This window comes from Bombus vosnesenskii, unplaced genomic scaffold (assembly GCF_011952255.1).
Source record: "Bombus vosnesenskii isolate JDL3184/JDL3185 unplaced genomic scaffold, Bvos_JDL3184-5_v1.1 scf7180000013304, whole genome shotgun sequence".
NCBI lineage: Eukaryota > Metazoa > Arthropoda > Insecta > Hymenoptera > Apidae > Bombus > Bombus vosnesenskii.
Window position 1 is genome coordinate 3,482,682 of NW_022882953.1, and position 20,141 is coordinate 3,502,822.

General features: G+C 33.9%; 1 protein-coding gene across 6 annotated transcripts in view; it reads right to left on the reverse strand.

Annotated features, from left to right (window-relative positions):
* Positions 1-1,060: 1,060 nt before the first annotated feature.
* LOC117234263 (potassium voltage-gated channel subfamily KQT member 1) overlaps positions 1,061-20,141 on the reverse strand; it is a 134,343-nt gene continuing 115,262 nt past the window's right edge. For 4 of the 6 annotated variants that reach the window (XM_033495296.1, XM_033495297.1, XM_033495293.1 and 1 more), the window contains 5 exons: positions 15,353-15,600; positions 12,850-12,942; positions 8,803-8,959; positions 2,847-2,969; positions 1,061-1,879 (listed from right to left, as the gene is read on the reverse strand). In XM_033495296.1, coding sequence (XP_033351187.1) covers positions 1,778-1,879; positions 2,847-2,969; positions 8,803-8,959; positions 12,850-12,942; positions 15,353-15,600 — 723 coding nt within the window. In that variant the 3' untranslated portion in view covers positions 1,061-1,777. The remainder of the gene's footprint in view (positions 1,880-2,846; positions 2,970-8,802; positions 8,960-12,849; positions 12,943-15,352; positions 15,601-20,141) is intronic. The other 2 variants (XM_033495295.1, XM_033495292.1) reach the window with 1 other exon arrangement.

Genomic DNA, 20,141 nt, shown 5'->3' on the forward strand with positions numbered 1-20,141 from the left:
TCTCCATTAACACCAACGAAGAATCTTCTGTACCTTTTTTCTATTTTTATCCTTTTTTTAAATTCTCTTTATTTTATTCAATTTTTCGTTTATTTTCTCATTTCCAACGTTTCTAACGCTTCTATCAGCTTGGCAACTATTCCTCGTTCGTGCGAAGAGAATTATCGTTTCTGTGCGTTTAGCGTGATCGTTTCGCGAAGGCTATTCTCCGAGGACCATTGATTCTGCGTAGCGGAAGTATCCAAGTGACAACGTTTCCATCTTCAGTGAGCTTTCGTTCCCGTCCACTCATACCAATTTTCAATCCCTTTAAATGTGAACCGATTTCTTCCGGGAGAAGCGCGTCCTCTGGGCTGGGAAAAGCGAGTTCCTTGAATCTTTGGTGTTCTTTTTCTCTTTTACCTATCGACGAGGTGCGAACAAGTTTAAAGGAAACGATATCTTCCATTCTTTCCTCCCTTCTTTTCCGAGTTTTTAACGTTCTTTCTTCTTCCCTTTTTCTTTTTTGTTCTAAACGAGTTTTGTATGATCTTCTGATTTTGTGAATGCTTTGCTTCGATTCACCTCTATTCGTTTAGCTACAGTCCATGTTACGAGTCATTGAAAATTAAAGCAATTTTTAGAGTTTGAAGTAATGGAGTTATCAAAGCTTCACTGATTCTATTGTAACTTCTTTTCTGTGTATCATCTATATTCTTTTCGATTTTTATTTCGTAAACGTACTTTGTTTTCGGATTTATTCGAAAAATAAAACAAATTGTAGTTTCGTTCTATTAATCATTGCATCTTATTTCCCTTTTTCCTTTTTGGGCAGATATTCTTATTAATTTTATCTTCAAAGTAATTTTAACTAATCACAATTCTGACGTTTTTTTGACAATTTATTTATCTTGATGTTTTCACGATTCATATCAATTATATTCCAATAACAAGCAACAGATTATTCATTTACTCTTACTCAGTTAACATACACCATTTCTAAAATAAATCCAAATCTGTTTTTACAACTACCAATTGAATGTTTAATGACAGATTCATTCCTTCTTTAATTCACTGTATCTTCCTGAATTGCGTCTTAATTAGCCAATCAATCAATTAATCTATCTTTCGTTTTTCATTTATTTCACAGCTTTCATTTCTATCAGCGGTTCTTTGCTGAAATTACTTTAAACCTTCGCTACCTTGAATGCATCCACCATTTCCTTTCATCCACGCCATTCATCGCTTTTTCCCATACTTTTTTTCAAATTCTTTACGATTCATCATTTCTTTCAATGCTCTTCCAAATCCTTCGCGATTCATTGCTTCTTCCAATATCCACCCAAATTCGTCACTCCTTCCGGTGGTCTTCGAAATCCTTGATGCGATTTATCACTTATTTCGATACTTCTCCATTCCTTCGCGATTCATCACTTACATCGATATCTTTTCGATTCTTCGCGATTCGTCGCTTCTTCTTATATCCTTTCATCACCGGCGACAACAGTAAGAAAAGACGGGAAAAGAAAGAAGAAAAAGAAAACAAATGGGAGAATAATCCGATAAAACTGTCTGCGCCTGCAGTTTCCTTTGAACGTTATCTCCACCTCGGTTAGTGACGCGAGAAGTCTCACGAATCAGTAAATATGTGCCGTGCTCGAGGGCTATCGGAGACATCGATTCAGCCGCTTTTGCTGAGCATGTTCGAGGCGACGCTGGTTATGGTAACACGGGGCAAAGTCCACGGGATTGCTGGTGATCGCGAAACAGATGGCACGAGCTCGCCGGGGGCTTTCTGTTACACGTCGTCCTCTATACTCCTCAGAGGTATTTGTTGCTTTTGTGCCACTGCGTTCAGCACGTAGACCAGCTGGTCCAATTTCTTGTCTATCACGGACAACTGCGGACAGAAATGGTTTCCATATAAGAATCAATCTTCTCACTGCGACGCTTTGGATAGAAAAATCTCAGCCTCCTGACGCGAGATAGTTTCCTTTGGACTTTCTATTTTATTCCTTCTTTTTTTTCTTTTTGTTTAATTTCATTTCAGAGATCAAGGAGAGAAGATTAATAGATCGAGTTTATGTTTTATATTTTTATATTCTTTGCTTTATATTTTGTTTCTCCTTATTTTTAAATCATGAAACGAGGTAGAAATTCTGAGAAGGAATCGATCGATGATTTTAGATTCGGTTAAATACCATTTATTACGGAGAATGTTATGACGGATTTAATCAAAGGAGACGATTAATAACATGATTCTTAGATTTCGTAGAAAAATACAAGGAGAAGATGGTTCAATCCAAAAGTTGTAACGAAAATCGTTATTAATTTTAAAGCTTTCCCCGAACAATCTTTAAAAGAGGAAGGGAAAAGAACAATGAAAATTTCAACTTCCATTTAATGATACTCGAATTACATCTTTCTCGAATTCGTCAACTTTGAAACCCTTGTTATCGCATTATATTATTACGATGCAACTATCCGTGTTAATACGGTTGAATTGAACTCGAGTATCTCAGCACGATGTAAACTTAAACACGACTTAAACTTCCATCTAATGATACTCGAATTACATCTTTCTCGAATTCGTCAACTTTGAAACCCTTGTTATCGCATTATATTATTACGATGCAACTATCCGTGTTAATACGGTCGAACTGAACTCGAGTGTCTCAGCACGATGCTGCGTAGGCACCCAACAAATTGAAAATTATATCTCTCATTACATCTGTTCATCTGCAATTCTACAGTGAAAGGAGATATACTGTGAAAGACTAACAAATTTTCTTCCTTTCAAAATAGATAAGGGGAAATCAGCATTGAGGATGTAATGGAGCCGGAAAAAGGGTCACGACGGAACTCACCTGCTGTTCGACCCTGTATAAACGTGCACCTATAGTCATCGGTTTCACGTTGCCTGCTCGGTCGATTCCTGCTAGGTAGCTGCCTGGTTTGCCCAGGGTCTGGTCCAACCTCCTCTGCAATTCCTGTGAAAATGCGCAGGTTAAACGCTTAACGGTGTAATGTGGTATAAAATTAGAAACAAACGAGTTGTTTCTTTCGAATTTTATAACATAAATATTGTTTAACGTGAAGATATCAGACTTAATACAATAGACGTATGTAATTAAATAAAGGGACGTAAGAGTCGTTAATAAACTTGCGGATTTCTATACACTTATGGGGATTTTGAAAATACAGAAATGTACAGAATGCACATAAGATATAATACTCTGAAACTAGAACACTCCTTATAATATTTAATAACTAATACTTTCTGCTTAAGTTCTATTTCTTTAATATCGTTTATAAAAATATTCATTTGTATAAATATCCACTGTCCAGTTATTGACATGTTTTCAGAGTTATACGTGATACTTTGTTTTAATCACTTAATATCACTTAAAATAATTTAGTTATTCATTCTAAATGCGATACTCTGTGCAGTCTCAAGTAAGAGGAATTTAAAAGAAATAACGCAGCCTCATTTTACTTATATCTAATCTGTAATATAACTTACTTATAATATACCTACGGCGGTTATAGTCATTTTTCTTTCTGATCAATAAAAGTTTACTTGTTGAAAACAATATTATTTCGTATTTATAATTCTTGTATTCATAAGTCTCATAATTCTCTTTCTATTATCAGAGTATGTAATTAACTTGCGTTTTCCTATTCGTGGGTCGAATTTTCCCTCAAACTTAGTATACAATTATACGCACGCAGAGACCGTGCTCGCTCAGAGACCGACATTTTGCCAGGCGTCGTGCTCAAGTACATCGTATTATGTATACATATACACGCACGCACAGGCATATATACATACATAGATACATACACATCAAACGTATAATTGGATTTTCGAATGTGAATATTGCATTATCCGTTCATTATCCTGGATCGAAAAACAACATTCGATGTTCATACGCGCATTATCGAGCGAACGAAATTGATTGTGTTGTAGAAATGTTTAATTAGCCTTATTAATTAATCGTATTTCACGAGTAGCGAGCAACGGCAAATACCGTCGACTTGCTTGATGTTGGTGATAAATTAATGTTGGCACAGAGATTAGGAGAAATTATAAAGTAATACTTTCTTCAGGTCAATAAATATATTGTATAGTATATACATATTCGTGAAGATTATGGGGCCATCGAGTGAAAAAATAATACGAATGAAGCGTACACTGTTTGCAGTTACTAATACAAAAGAAACCGGTATCTATTAAACAAGCAATTTGTTGCAAATTCACACTCACTTGCACAGTTTAACGCGTTTTGTTTAAAGGTAAAAAACACATCATTAGCTTCTTTAAGGAGAATATTATATGTTACTGCCTTTTTACATAATATCAAGACCTAAAATGTTTATAATTATTCAAAGGTACAAAACTCTCGTTTTACACTTTCGTAAAGTTATTACGTTTCTTTGATTGTTGACCAGTTTTGTATTGGACTGCGCTAGATTTGTATTAAATTATTTTTATCGATATCAGTAGATATTTACTATCAATAACATCAATCATTTATAATTTAAGTATCAATAATTAATGAATCAAGGAATGTTGGTTATCTTCTATTTTCGTTATCAGGAATACCGTAGGTATATTATATGCAAGTTGCACAAAGTCAGAAATTCATAAAGAATAATTACAAGAATTTAATCCGAACCAATATCAATCCAACTTAATAGCATAACATATCGAGGTTCATCGTATCTCGACACGCTATTGAAGATCTCAAAAATTGCAAAAACAATGAAATATTATCTGCCTATTATAACGATATAACAAATCGATGTTCGTACAACTACCATAATGTTGAGAATTATGTATGAGAATAAGGAAACGCCATCTTAGCGTGATACCGTGAAGGTTTAAGAATACTATCGATTTTCCGAATATATAACAAAGCCTGGTTCTCGCTCGAACAAAGGATGCCTCGTTCGCGTAAGCTGGATCAATATGATCGATGATTCGCTTTGAATAATCACAGTGTTCCACATCATTTCCGGATGAGTTTGTTATTCAGCATTTTCGACTCGTTTCAACGCTAGGAAAATCAGAACAAATTGTAGATATCCTTTTTCGTAGATAACAAGCGTCGGATCTACGGTAATGAATTTCGTTGGCTTCGTTAAATTTTTTGTATTAATTAATCACGACAAAATAAATAGTTTTCGCGTGACGAATGGCTTAATAACGAAATTTTCAAATATGTGAGAACATATTGATTTATTCGAGAAGTTCGTAACGATGTTTGAGAAGAAATTTAACGTAATATATTTTTATCGAATACTTAGAGACAATCCACATTTATCGAATAATGTATGCATCATTTTTTATACCGACTTATATTTAATTTATATTTAATTTATACCGATTTCGGAACAGAAGGAAGGTATCTAAATTCCACATATATTTGTTCTTTTATGTATGTTCGTCTATTTCTGCAAAACGGCTTGACCGCCGTTGCCAACCGCAATCATTCTTTTTTGCATTTTATAGGGCATATCTCCTGGTTATTTTTTGTCAACTAGTTTTTCCGTTGCAAAAATCCAATTTTTACGTATGTTCATCGATTACTCAGTATTAGATTGAGCTATCGGTATGAAGCCTTTTGCATTTTCTTGTCCACCGATCGGCTTCGTTTGCAAAATTTCTCCAATTTGTTCGTTATTAACTATCGTTATTGTAAAGAATTCGTTCATTAATTTCATTTACTTGCGTTCAGCGATTGCTTTGTCATTGTTAGATAGATGTCGAAATGATTGTACTGTAGCGACCTAGGCGAGCGCTTTGAAATTGCGTTTCTCAAGATAGGCTTTAACTCGCGTTTCCGTCACAGGAAACGTTGTTCTACGTCGTTTTCGGCTATAAGTCTATCTTCATTGCGCAATGATTTGGGACACACTATTGAGTTATAAAAATATCCTTCCCTATCGCTGTTCATATTAATAATATCAGTGGCGCAGTACAGCTGATTTATTCTTTATTCGCATACAGCCAATACAATTTTTTATTCATTAGTAAGAATTAAAAATTGAAATAAATAATAAATAAATAGAAATAAATGACCGCCTAATTAATGACAGTGAAACCCATTTTACGTTGGCCTTGTAATATCTATCGTTTCCATTAAAAAATGTAAAATAAAAGATTTTTCTGAATTGAATGAATAGAAATGAACTTAGACCATATATTAGATGTATTTTTAATTTTGCGTCACTTTCAAGAAGATTGCGATATATTTAATACACAAGTTATGTTTAGTAAATAAATGAATAATCTTAATCGTTGCTCCATATGTGTCTAAATAGAATACAAATTTTTTACACATTTCGAAGTCGCTAATATATTGTTGACAAAAAATCTTTTATTTGTGGTGAACTTCCGTAGAGTAAGTTCACAAATCCTTTCCGAAAAGCTTCTCGAAATTTCCTGGCAATGAAATCCTCTGAATATTTCATGCAAGCCTCTAGAATAGTCTAAAATATTAAAGTCCTTGCTGTCGCAAAACTTGTAAAGAGCAGAATAAATGATAATGGAAGTGTATTATATTTGGAACGGATTAAATGTTAATCGATATTTCAAATAAATTTAATAAATTAGTATCATACAATTAATAAAATATTATATGGAAAATTTAATCAAATAGAACTTGATACAATATCATTTTTTTTTTTTTGATTAACAAGAACATTTGCCGAATCCTTCAATGCGGAATTTTACAAGATACTTGCCATGCAACATTTCAAGAAACTTAGAACGCATCCAAGTCTTAACCATAATTCGTACAATAGTTCAATTAATTTTATAGCATCCTAATAGCAACCATCTTCTCATGATATATCGATATAATATATCAACGTTATATTGGTCCAATAATCGAAGAAAATATTCGCAAGCATAACGAAATAAAGTCATATTAAAGAGAAACGGTTTTCACTTTCTATTAATGAAGGGTTATCCCTTAAAACACGGCAAAGTTCAAGCACACGAGTATGATTGATACAATTCCAATTGGTTACGCTATTATGTCGACAGCCGATCACCTAACCTAGACCTGTCGTTCCTTCTATTGACAACTCCGTTGTCCCGTGGTCTGACATTGGCTTTATTCGCCCGCAGCGATTGGCAGAGACGTAATAATTGTCGACAACGCGAAATCTGCATTTCTCCGATGAGAAATGATACGCGACGTAGCAGCTGCCATTGTCTCTCAGCCGCAGCTCACAGCACGTTCTATCGCGAAATGCTAAACGTTACTCGCCTCGATGATCGATTTCTTTTTTTTTTTTTTATTCTCCTTGCTATTTTTCCTTTTCCGCTATTCTTTTTTCTTTTTTATTTTTGCATTTAACGGAGAATCGACGAGTATTCGCGCAGATGGCGATAAAGAGAATTTTCAATACGATCCGATATTATTAACGAGTCCTTTTTTGTTACTTTTTCAATCTCTTTCTTTTTTTGCCCATTAATTAGTTTACTAGAGAAATGTAATATATTTCATTTTTCGAAATATTTGTCTTTTTGATAATTAACAAATATAAATTTTATTATGTGTGAAATTGATATACGATCAGCGAAGAAAGAAATTATATTCGCATCTTCATCAGTGTTTTTCTTCAGTTAAAAATCGAAAATGATGCAACTTCTGATGTGTTGATTTTCGAATGCCATTGTTTCTGCTATCTTGTTTTTTTAATAAGATTTTGTCGTTTGATTTGACAAGTTATACGTGCGTGATTTCTTAAATATTAAGATTGACGCTTTAAGGCCACAAAATAGCGGGAGAAATTGATATCTAAAATAGAAATAATTTAATTGGAAACTAATATGTTAGGAAAAAATGCTTTTCGAATAAAAAATATTGATGCGTGATATTATGTGATCTTTTCGTTTCTCTTTCTCTATTTATAACTCTTGTGTTTTTATTCGTTCGTGTAATGACGGAACTTTCCTGTTGTCCGTAAATATAAAAGTTTCCTTCCGCCTCTTAGCAATTTTTTCGAAAATTACCTACGAAGATTTACATTTGAACATGAAAGATATTTTCGTTCATCTTTTATATCTTTCCTGTTTTGCTCAAATATTTGACCTGCGTGTGTACACAGGTAAACATTAATATTCGCATTAGCGATAGAACTTGCGAGCTTCGCGAGTCTCTTAAAGGATTCAGCTTTCTCCTTAATCAAAATTCCTTCTTGAAATCTTTCTCTTCTTTGCAATAGGGTTCGTAAAACGAAAAGATGAAAGTTTAAGGCACTATTTCTTGTTCAAAATGCCATAAGGAAGAATGTTTCGCGAAAATTTCAGCTAGGAAGTTACATGATTTTTTACTTTCCTGTTTTCCAGTGTACAATTTTTGGATCTCGCAACGGTAACTTGACATTTCATAAATTCAAGGAAGGAAGTTAGCATGACAAATGTGCAACTTGCGAATTGAGTTCTCTGATAATGTTCCAGAACTATAGTTCAAGTAGAACAATATGATTTGAAACTACAGTGTGGACAATTTGTCTAAAGGCAATGTTTCACCTAAAAACCTCAATTTGTTAACAATGTTGCTGCAGTGGTAACTTTTTAAGTTAATTATAGAACATAGTTGCAACTAAAGGTATATGTGATTTGGAAGTTACACAATCTATAGATTTACATATATCTAAAGTTTATTTTATTTGCTTATCCCTGTACTATCATATTGTATCGTAGTAATTATTAATTTCTATATTCCAAACTATTTCTGTCTATCAGCAACTAACTCGTACAGTCGTTTCATAATAATACGAAACAAAGTAGCAACAAAAACTTACCTTTATCCGAACCATCATATTCAAGTGACCTTGACTATACTGTTCGATCACATCGCGCACGTCGTACGGTTTCCGTGCTTGTTGAAACTTCCTCCTGGCCACGAAGTACTTAATCTTCCTGATCGCCCTTATGGCGTTTCGATGTGCCTCCGTCAGCCTGAAAATTGTAATGATTCTATTTTCAGTCAATTTACTCACACTGGTAACAAACAAATTTTCCAATATACATATACGTCATTACATAATGATTCACCATTCGCATCACAATTAATATTTCTTCGTTTCCGTTTACACAGATCTATCCTATACATAAGATTATGTTTACTTTATGAATCGTTTACTATTTCGTATTGAAATAAAATTTGTTCCTCTGTTCGAATTATTATTTATAAAAACTGGAAGTCTAAGAAAATCGAGCTAGATTCGGTTTAAAAACGGAAAAAATAGGAGGGAAAATATAAAAACCGTCCAAAGGAGTTTGATTGACTGTGATAAAAGGAAAAGAAACTTGGCGCAAGTAGAGAATTTATTTTATTATCCAACACCGACTATAGATCGTCAACACTCGTATAACTTTGCTTATCGAAAATATTTTCCGTTGTCAGTTCACGATTCTACTAACTGTTTTAAATGATACGCGTGCTATCTATCTCACAAGGACATTCTCGAGAAAAGTGGCTGTCCTTCGGTTGTTTACTATTCAATGCTGTCTTACCGCGAGTAAAGACGTATTCTCATTGAGAGACGTACATAAATGGAACAGGGAGGATTTTACATGCATATGTATTCCACTAAGAAAGGACTCGTGTTATTCCAACAATCTCGTCAGTGGCACACTTTCGACGTTTATTAGTGTCGCAATTGATGATGCGAGTTTATGCGAAACGATGCGATGTTTGCTAGTTGTTCCTTGTTCCGTGTCATGGAATTTTATGAGTAATTTGCGCTCTTATTGCTTCTTATTCTTATAACGCTAAATTACTCGAGTCAATTAATTTATTTCTACAAATTATGTGAACACAGAAATTAAATTGACTGAAATACGTATTATGATGTGTTATTTTTAAATATCGAATTATTTTAAATTTATAATAGAACAAGATAATATTTAAAGAAATGTTAAATTGTTCGGGCAACTGCAAAATTGAATAATTACAATTTTTACCATATTTTGAACGTGTGTTTTCCTAGAAACTGAAACTGGAACGAAAATGAAACATTAATACAATACATTCTTTGTTTTGTGACTTTAAGTTTTCAGTATTAAACGTAGTAATGAGAAATTATTCAAATGAGTTTGAAATTGTTCCAAAGATTGACCAGCTTTCTTATCGTGATATTATACAGTAAAGACTCGCATTACTCGCGACTTTTCATTTGCCAAAGTTTGCATTCCAAAGATTATATAGATTTTATAGATTTGATTTTATACATAAATTACAGAAAAATTACAGTAACATTACCAGATAAAAATAATATACAAGATCCGTTTATTCAATTCAAATACTAAACACCCTTTCTCTAAACAATCTGCATAAATGGAGAGCATTTTTCAGCACTTTATCCAAATCTAGCGGAAGATGTTTGTTTGCTCACCGGGAAAATTTCACCATTCGACTTATCTATTCTCAATTCGTGAGTCGAAAATTCCTAATTCACAGGAAAAATTGGAGTGGCTCGACAAAACGGTTGGCCAGCCGCCGACCGCTTATTTTTACAAACGATTTCACGTTTCAGCGATGAAACGCGGGAAACTCGAGCTCCGAAACGCTAGAAAAGCAAAAAATAAAATAGAGAAAAAAAGAAACAGAGAGAGAGAGAGAGGGAGAGAGAGATGCGACTCGCGAATCAAACGTTAGGGATGTGCGTCGCGGGGCAGCGAGAAGAACGGGAGAAAAAGAAAAATTCTGAACGCGACTTGTCTTTGTGTCGGAGGTTCGAGTGCCAGGCTTGCAAAGAATGTAGGCCGTCCATGAAGCGAAGTAATGCACCGGTGAAAAAAGCACTTACGTTTCGTGCTTTTTGAAGTGGGCGAGGGAAAGAGAGAAAGAAACAGACGAGTAGAGAAGAGGAGCTTTTCACGAGAGCCGCCGCAAGGTAACGCTCCATTCCGCTTTCGAGAACGGAGACTTCCTCGAAATGTCAATGCCACGTGCTCGGAATTTGCTTTCCTAACATATTACCAACTTTGCTGTTGGTTTACTCGCGGCGATAATTTTCGATAATAACACTTTGAGGAGAATTTTGAAAAAATTCTTCCTGGACAAGGCTAGGGGAGGATAATTGTTGGTAGTAGCTTCTCGAGGTAAATGTCGTCAAGATGCACGAAAAATGTTCGAAATTAGAACAAGAGACTGTTCATGAAAGCTCAATATCTAAATCACAGGCACGAAAAGAATTTGTATGATCTATTTGTATGAACTATAGAGATAGTGACAAACAAGATATTAAGTAAGTCTTTGATATTCTTTTCGGGATCATAAAAAATAAGATTCAATGACATAAATTGATTGAGAAGATACTGCGGATGAAATATTTCGTTAACACAATTATCCTTAATGAATCGGCGCAAGAATCTTTAAAGAGATAATTTTTAAAAATTTGTTTTAAATAAGTAGCATATTAATATTAGATTGTTGTAAAAGTTTCTTTCATTTTGTAAGGAAATAATATTCCTAGATTATACCTACTTCGATAAAATAATACAACAAAAAGTGTTGTGCATCTGTTACTTCCTTACGAAACGGAAGAAGCTTTTGCGACAACCTAATACAAAGTTCTAGATTGAGATATTAGAAAGAAATACGTGTATGGTACAAGCTCTCTTTACCCCCACAAAACGAGTCGTTGTTACACTCAATAATTGCTGTTTGCATTCAACAGTGATTCTCGAGCACATTTAAATTTCTGTTCGTCGCACGCTTTACCCACTTGCTTTGCAGCGGTTCTCGAGATCGATCGAATAGCAGAAAGACCATGAATCGCGGCACGTTTAACATTAACGAGATCCGAATCGTTGAATCGGATGCACACTGTACGGTGCCGTTTCGAGCTGTTTCCAGCATGTATTACAGAAACCATACGTGCTGGACGAAAATTCTCCGGTTAATATCGATTCCGCATGCAAAATGAAAGTAATTTGCATGAAGATGTAGGCTTCCTCTATTTTCGCCTATGCCTTGATTTTGCTTGCTGTTAACAGACTCGACGTGCAAACGAAAAATAGTCGAACGATACTATCGTTGCCAGTTTTTTCAAGGCAGTTCCATTTAGACACCGACAAAAATATTACTGTTTTTTTTTTTTTTTTTGTAATTGTGAATATTTTGGAGATTAATGAAATTTCTATTAGATAATTTTAGAGTGGGAAAAGTCTCTTGACGATTTCACTTTGACATGATGACACATGCTTTTTGTATTTAAGTATCTGAATCGTCTAATAATTAATTTTAATAACATTTGGATGAAAATTTGTTAAAAAATGTTTGTTTTATTCCACGCGTCTTCTAAACATGTATTATTAAAATCCAAATTTTGTTTCCTTTCTTTACATATGTGCTATATACTTTGTCGACTCTAAATTATATCGAATCGAGCGACAGTTAATGAAAAGACCTTTTTATTCATCCTACAAATTATTCATAGATTTCTGTAATACTAGGTACCATTTGATAAACTCTGAATTATGTCAACAATTATTTATTGTCTCTACGAAATACAGACATAAATTTGTTCAATATCAAATTACTGTTTCACACATTAGCATATATGTACTTACAAATCTCTTTCATTTTTCAAAAAGTATTTCGTAGACGTTAAAATATAATCACAAATCAAAAGAGTTACCTATATCTCGATTTATTCAATCAACTCTTCAAATCCGATTTAACCAATCGACTCAGTCAAAGGAAGGTAACTTACAAAAGACATTTCCATAGCACAAAATCACAACGTTGTGTAGTTTGCCTCCATCTCTCGGTTAAAATACTTTTCCTCGTATCTTCATACGAAAATCCAGTAAGATGACAGAAAGAAAATCGTACTTACGTGGTGACTCTCTGTGGTTCCTCGATATCAATGTCAATTTCATCGCTGGTAGCCTCCGTGACGGAGCTCGTCTGCGAAGTGAAGAGGCTTCCCCTGCCAACCGGAAATACGCTACTCACACTACCAAACTCAAGAACTAGTTCGTTCGACGTTCAAAACCGCTCCAGAGAAAGTGCCCTTCAGCCGGTTGACGTTTCCTGTCACGCCAACTTTCCCGAACCAGCCATTATTTCCCCGCGAAATTTCCAAAGATTTTCTCCGTTCCCGACCCTTACGCACACTTCACATGCTCCATTTTACGAGCGTTTGATGCTCGAGTAAATGAGATCTTTTCGCACCAGTTATCTATTGTCTAAAGTCGGCGGATCAATACAAGAAAAAAAAATGTACGTACAGCTAGAAGACTATTGTTAGAGAAAGTAGCGAAGGGTTTATAAGAAGAATTTATTTAGAAGATTTTTGTTCGAATATATTTTAAATGCATGTATAAATTTTTAAATATTAAATCGTCGGAATTGTTATATCTGTCGGCTTCTAAGCTTCTCTCTGGAGCGAATTTCAAAATTAAGTAACTAGACTACTGCTTAGATTACTCTTTTCATTTTCACATCAACGTTTTATGTTTCGTTCCGCAAAAAGAAAACATTACGAGATTTCGTATGAACACAGTAAGGGGATAATATCATTATTCCTCGTTACAATGCAACAATACCATAGTTAGCAAAGAAAATCCACCATAATCTGAAACTCAATTAAATAAGAATAATGTCTCGAAGTAAAGTCGGTCGATCAATTTTACAAAGATAACCAGAATATTAAAATAAAGACGACTGTATAATCAAACGTTCTTGATGGTAGGAACAAATATTTTTATTAAAGTCGCATTTACATTAGGCAATTTTTGCCCGACTCGTTAAAATGATAGAGCTATAAAAGAAAAATTCATTATCTATAGCTTGTATCTTGTCGATTCACTGGTCATTTCAAAATTGGATATTCCAGAGGCTTATTTAAAAATTCAATAAGTTCGCGGGACCTCATTTCCAAGCGCAGACTATAGAACTCAATTTGCAAGTTTATTTGAGAACTGAATAATATTGAAAGTTATGGAACCGTGGCTCGAAGTTTTGAATGAAACGCCCGCATCGATGGTCTGTATCATAAAACGTTGAATGAAATGTGATTTTTGTTTAATTTCCTCGTATAATACCAAAGCTATTTGTGTCTAATCTGTAGATCGATTGGAGTCTGTGTACGATATTCCAAATTATTTAATCCGAAATTAAAAGTGGCCAGTAAAAGTATTTTACTATGAAAAAAAGAAAATAACTTCATTAAAAGATTTATTACTGAAACTGAAATTTGAATAACCGCGATAACCCGAAGATTATTTATCAGATATTGATTGGTGCAAACCTACAAATCCCTTTTATATTATGCCATTTTGTCATATTTTATTCTACTTAATATGTATTTATATATGTAATATATATAATTAATTAATAATAATATGATGCAAAAAATTTGTCTAAGTAATTTATTGTAAGTAAGTGTAAAAGTAAAGTATTGTTATCTAGGTAATAAAAATGTACTCAAAGTCGAATAATGTATAAAAATAAAGAAGTATAAAGAATAAAGAAAAAATACTTAATTAATATTGTCATATCACTAAGCAACAATAAACAATCTAAATTCGTAGTTTGTAAATTTCTTTAAATCTTCGTCGAATAAAGCATTTTAGTGAAACCTAAAATTGCTTATCAATGTAATAATATCATTAGATCGATATAAATTCTATTCTAATAGAAAGATACAAACTGAAAATTAATGTTTCTATGTAAATGTATTGGACGGAACTTACATCTGTTTGTTCGAACGTTAATTCATATTATTGGAAAGTGAAATTGTTAATGAAGCATTGAGTTAGTGAATTTCTATTTTCAGGGGTCAATTCATTATCCGGATTATTTTATTCGAATTATTCAAATATACACAGTTGCAGTGTAATAAATTTAAAGGAAGTGAAATTTCATCTTTAACTTTAACGAGTCAAATCGTATTTATTGATTTAAGATGAGGTTTCTCGTTGATTCTAAAATCAGTTGCAAAAATTGTATACCTTTCACGTGCACACGTAACTGTCACTATAAAAGGAATCAATCAAAGATTGGCATTGATTTAATAAGATAAAAGATCTAAAATTATAACATATTGGGTTATCAATGTCATGATCGTAGATTTTCTATCTTATTATCAAGATTTACTGGTTTGGATTAACATTTATGAACAGATTTTTTTTACTTTAAAATAAACTTATCGTACATTATACAAATATTAATGGAAAAGAATTCCAAGCAAAATGGTTACCAAACCAACTACCAAAGTATACTATCGGTTACCGATAACCAACACGGCGCTTAACATGTTCATTTTCCGCTCCTACCAGCAACATTCGTCAGCTTTACTAAATTAACAAAAAAGAACAATCGATGCCTCGACTCACCGATTGTCGCGTCTAGCACGATTAGGTGTACCAGCCTTCGGTTCCTCCATGTAGAAGATTACGTCGCCCTCGTTCTCCATCCGTTGGTTGTCATTCTGACCCCCGGCATCGCCAGTAGCACCGCCACTGGACATACCACCGGATATCGTAACCGGCGGTAACTGTTGCTGTTGTTGAACGTCCATCCGGTTCCTCGATTTTCGCCTCTTCAGTACGCTCGCCTTTTTTGCCACCTGGATCATCAGAGACTGAACCCCCGGTGCCCTCCCATTACAACACACGTCGAACACAACATGCACTATCCCTACTAGCGAGCGCCACAGCTCGGCCCCGAACACGGATCCATCTGAAAAGCTCCCTAGTTCGCCAACGGCGGTATATCTGTGCACTGAAAATTTAAGCTCGTTCGGCTGCCGCGATATTATTCAGGATTTTCGTTAATAATGGACGGATAGTATCCATATAGATAGCATCCATAGGTATTGGCAGAAATCTGCACCTGGGTTTTCATCATACACTCGGAACAGATTCTTAACATATTCCGTGTTGCAGCAATTTTACGTAGTTTGTCATCAAACAGATGTTACGACTGAAGTGACTTTACGATTTTGCGTATCTTTATTGTCAGAATATTAAATGGCCTAAAGATTAATGAGGGAAAAGTTCGATATAGGTCATCTGTGAGCCATGTGCGGAATGTGTTACTATATTGGAGCTATTCCGGATGCATTGCTTCTTTCAGCTACGTGAGTTTGATGACTCCGAGAAAATTAATCTCTCTTAAGAGCAAACATTCTATAGGTATGATAATATAATGGTCAGATACACAAATGATTGGAATAAGATGCAGACTTTGTCAATAACTTTGAACGAGACACATTCACTGTGGAGGATGTTTTTCAGTGAAACGAGATTGTGACGAATGACTCTGTAACGTGTTAACATAAAATGAAATAATAAATTAATTACTACGTGTATAGGGATTACAGAAAACGTGTGAATCTTCCTTATAGTTTGACCAAATGCATGATCCGCTTTGTATCTCATCAAGTAGTAGTGACAAAGGAAACGAAACATACGTACATTGATTCGAATGTGGCAATTTCAGTTTTCATCAGATTAATCACACGGTACTATCCTGCTTCGAGATTCGTGCCTGATTATTAGCGCAAGTTTAATGACGCCATATTGATAGCGTACAGAACTCCTGATGAGATTGCTAAATGAGATGAGATTGAAAAAATGCGGAAATACTATTCTAAAGGGACCTGATCTCCATTTGAAATCCACGCAGTATCAGCTTGTTGCCAATCTTCTTTGTAAGTCGAATAAAATATTTCGTAAATCAGTCATGAAATCGTTTATGTGGATAAAATGGTATTAGGAGGAAATAATGGAAAATTGTTGACACTACATTCGTGAATTTGAATAAAAATGAAAAGATATTATATGTATATATAATAATAATGATAATATGAATATATATGTGTGTGCGTGCCATTTACGCATTAGATACCAGACATTTATCAATTTTATAGAATAAATTACGAAAAAATACTGCGGAGGCACAAATATCAGTCTCATTAAACTATTTCCTCGGATGAAGAAAGGCCAATTAAAAATAATAAAACTTTAAAAATAAATCGGTAAACGATCTATCCAAAGAAAAGAAACTAACCTAACAGCAATCTAATTGCATCTGCATTAAAATAAAAACAAGAAAGGAATAAGGTAAATAGGGTAACGTTTAGAAATTAATTAACAAGAGGCTGAGAGACTCGTTTGAAATTCTTTTTCGCAATATTCGTCGCATCATATGGAACGGTAATCGTTGTACGTTTCCACAAGGGGAGAAAAAGTTGGAAAACGAATTGTTTACCGTACCGGGAAGAAAAAACAAGACCCACGGACGATGAAACTGTTCCTCTCCTTTTCAGACTTATCGAATTTTTTCCGTACAGGAACGAAAGTAGGTCAGCATCGGTTTTCAAATCTGCTCTTGGAGCAGGCAATATAACTACGCATTAACGTCATTTTTCCTTAGGCTCTACGCGTTAAGTACTTATGGAGGGTTTTGGAAGAATATCACGGGATAAAGATTCATAAAACTTCCGTAATCGACATAACTTGTCTACTCGCGAAATCTTTACGAAGAAAGTTTTAGCATTCAAGATGAATCGATCGTGAGTTTACGTAGCTCTTGACGATAATTTGATTTTCGAATAGTTTCGATAATTTGGAAACTATCAACAAAGAGGTTCGATACCTCCTACTAGCCAAACAGTTTAGTATCTTTTGGATGTATCGATTCGGATGGTTCTTAGTTTGATTGAACAATTTCATTCACTTTAAACTTATTGATATTGTTAATTCCGATAAACGATATTTATTATGGAAGAACATAACAAAAATTTCTCACAAACTTATTCTAATCTCATTTAAAAGTAATCGAAACGTTGCACTTGACAGTTCAGTTCGCATAAACCGATGTGTTGTAACCTTTAAATCAAATCAACGAATCGAACATACGTGAAAATAAAGTGATAGAAAGACGAAAGAAAAGTGAGCAAGTGAGAGAAGTCCGAAGAAACCAGGAAAAGGAAATTCATTGGGAAAAGACGTCAGATGAAAAAGGTGAGAAAGTACCGTCATGTCTCAGTGCGTTTTAGTATTCAATCCTATTTGCCAGCGTGAAAGCTGTAAATGTTTAGCATGGACAATGAAACGTTCTATCAAGATTCAGGAAACAATCGCACGAGACAGAAAGGAAAACGACAACGGAAATATTCGTGCGACGACCGTGACAGCCGACGAGCGTAAATTCTCGTTCCCCGCGAACGCGTTCGTTTCTTTGCTTTGCAAGCTGACGCGAAAATAAAATGGCGAGACGTACACTGTGCACCGAATCGGTGAAACGACTCTGCTTCAAATGCCTCGAAACGATATTACGATTGTGCATCGCTTTACAAATACCACTACACGTTCAAGTTTCTTTTTTATATTTCCAACTACATATAAATTTCGATCAATAAATTAAAAATTAATGAGAAAAGAAATAGGGATGTTCCTACTTACGTATATTTTCTATAGAATATAAACTTCTTTTAAAGGGAAGGATACGTAAATGAAATCTTTTTTCTTGTATTTTTTATCTGTTCTGCATAGGAAATAATGATAACGTAATAAAAATAGTTGTTAATAGATATTAGTTTATAATATTAGTAATAATGTTTTGTAATGTAATTAGATATTAGTGGTAGTGAGTAATAATAATATAATAAGAGACCAAAAGTCACCTAGAAATGTGTTTAGGTATCCACTGCTCGCATGGCTCTTATATTCTGTAATTATAGGTTTTAATAAAGATATTAGCAAGTATACATATTTAGCAAGCAATTCAATTGCAGTGCGCTTGTAATATTTTATACATAGGTACTAATAATGTAATTAACTATTTACTATCCATCGCTATTAAATTATATTGTAACATGAATAAAATCAGAATATTTTAATTTTGTAATAGGTATTTTAATATCATGTAGAGTTATAGAAATATGAGTTATTGGAATATGAAAAATGTTCCTTTTTAAGATAATTATGTTTAAAGCAGAGTTGTTATCACCAGTGTTGTGTCGGTTCATATTGTGCGTACAGGATGTCAATAATATCAAGAATACTTGTTAAGATTAACATGTAGTGTAGCATTACCTGAAACTTACGAATTTTTCATCTGTAACTGTTAAACTCAAACTTTTTTTTATATTTCAATCCGTGTAATGATTATGCTATATCTAAAGGTGGTGGTATTATATCGATTTCTAACATCGAAATATATTTTCCTTTTCAACATTTGAAATTCATTAAAACAATAACATTGCTACGTACGCAGGTTTCTCTTAAGGACATAGATTACAATGTTCTAGAATTGTTTACGTTTGTCAAAGCCCAACGTAACATACATCTAAAAGAACTATAAAATACTCAAGAAACTGAGAAAAGGAACTGAAAATTGATCGAAACCAATGAAACGAAATAAATAATTCATATACAAGCTTATAAGTAGCTATCAAGCGATACTGCAACTTTAACTTCGTCGAACATGATTAAGTACTCTCCACTTAAGCATCGAAGCGATACAAATTGCCAATAGATTACTCACATGAAGCGCTTAAATACGAATGACAAAAATAATATATTTGTACGCGTTTAAAGAAATTTCTCTACCCACTTTTATTTCTAACAAATCACAATCAAAATATGTCAAGACACGATATACAAACGATCAGACAATTTTTATGAAATATCCTCGACTTTCTCAACACCCTGTACGTGAAAGCGTCGCACATATATTTTGCACAAAGACACCGCATACACTCAATTAGAATTCATGCACAATAATGTGTGACGCGGTAGAAATACATTGCATAGCGCAGATCATTATTATTTTTCACGATCCAAGTGGTAAAACGAAGCTTAATATAAGTGCAATATAGAATAAAAACACAACAATATAGATACATACATAGAAAGAAGAGCAATAAGTATTATACGTCGAATAAACGAGCCTTTCCGCGAATTATCGCGAATATCTCGCCCCTCCCCGCGTTATACAGGGTGTATTATACTACGCATAGAATTGCCAATGATCGCGTCTTGCTTTCGTAAATACTGTTTTTAAACAAAATCACCAGCGTATCTATTCTATGAATATGTATTTTACAACAGTCACGTGTTTTAATCACTTGCAATCATTTTACAGCAACATATTTCATTAATAATGCAAATTGCT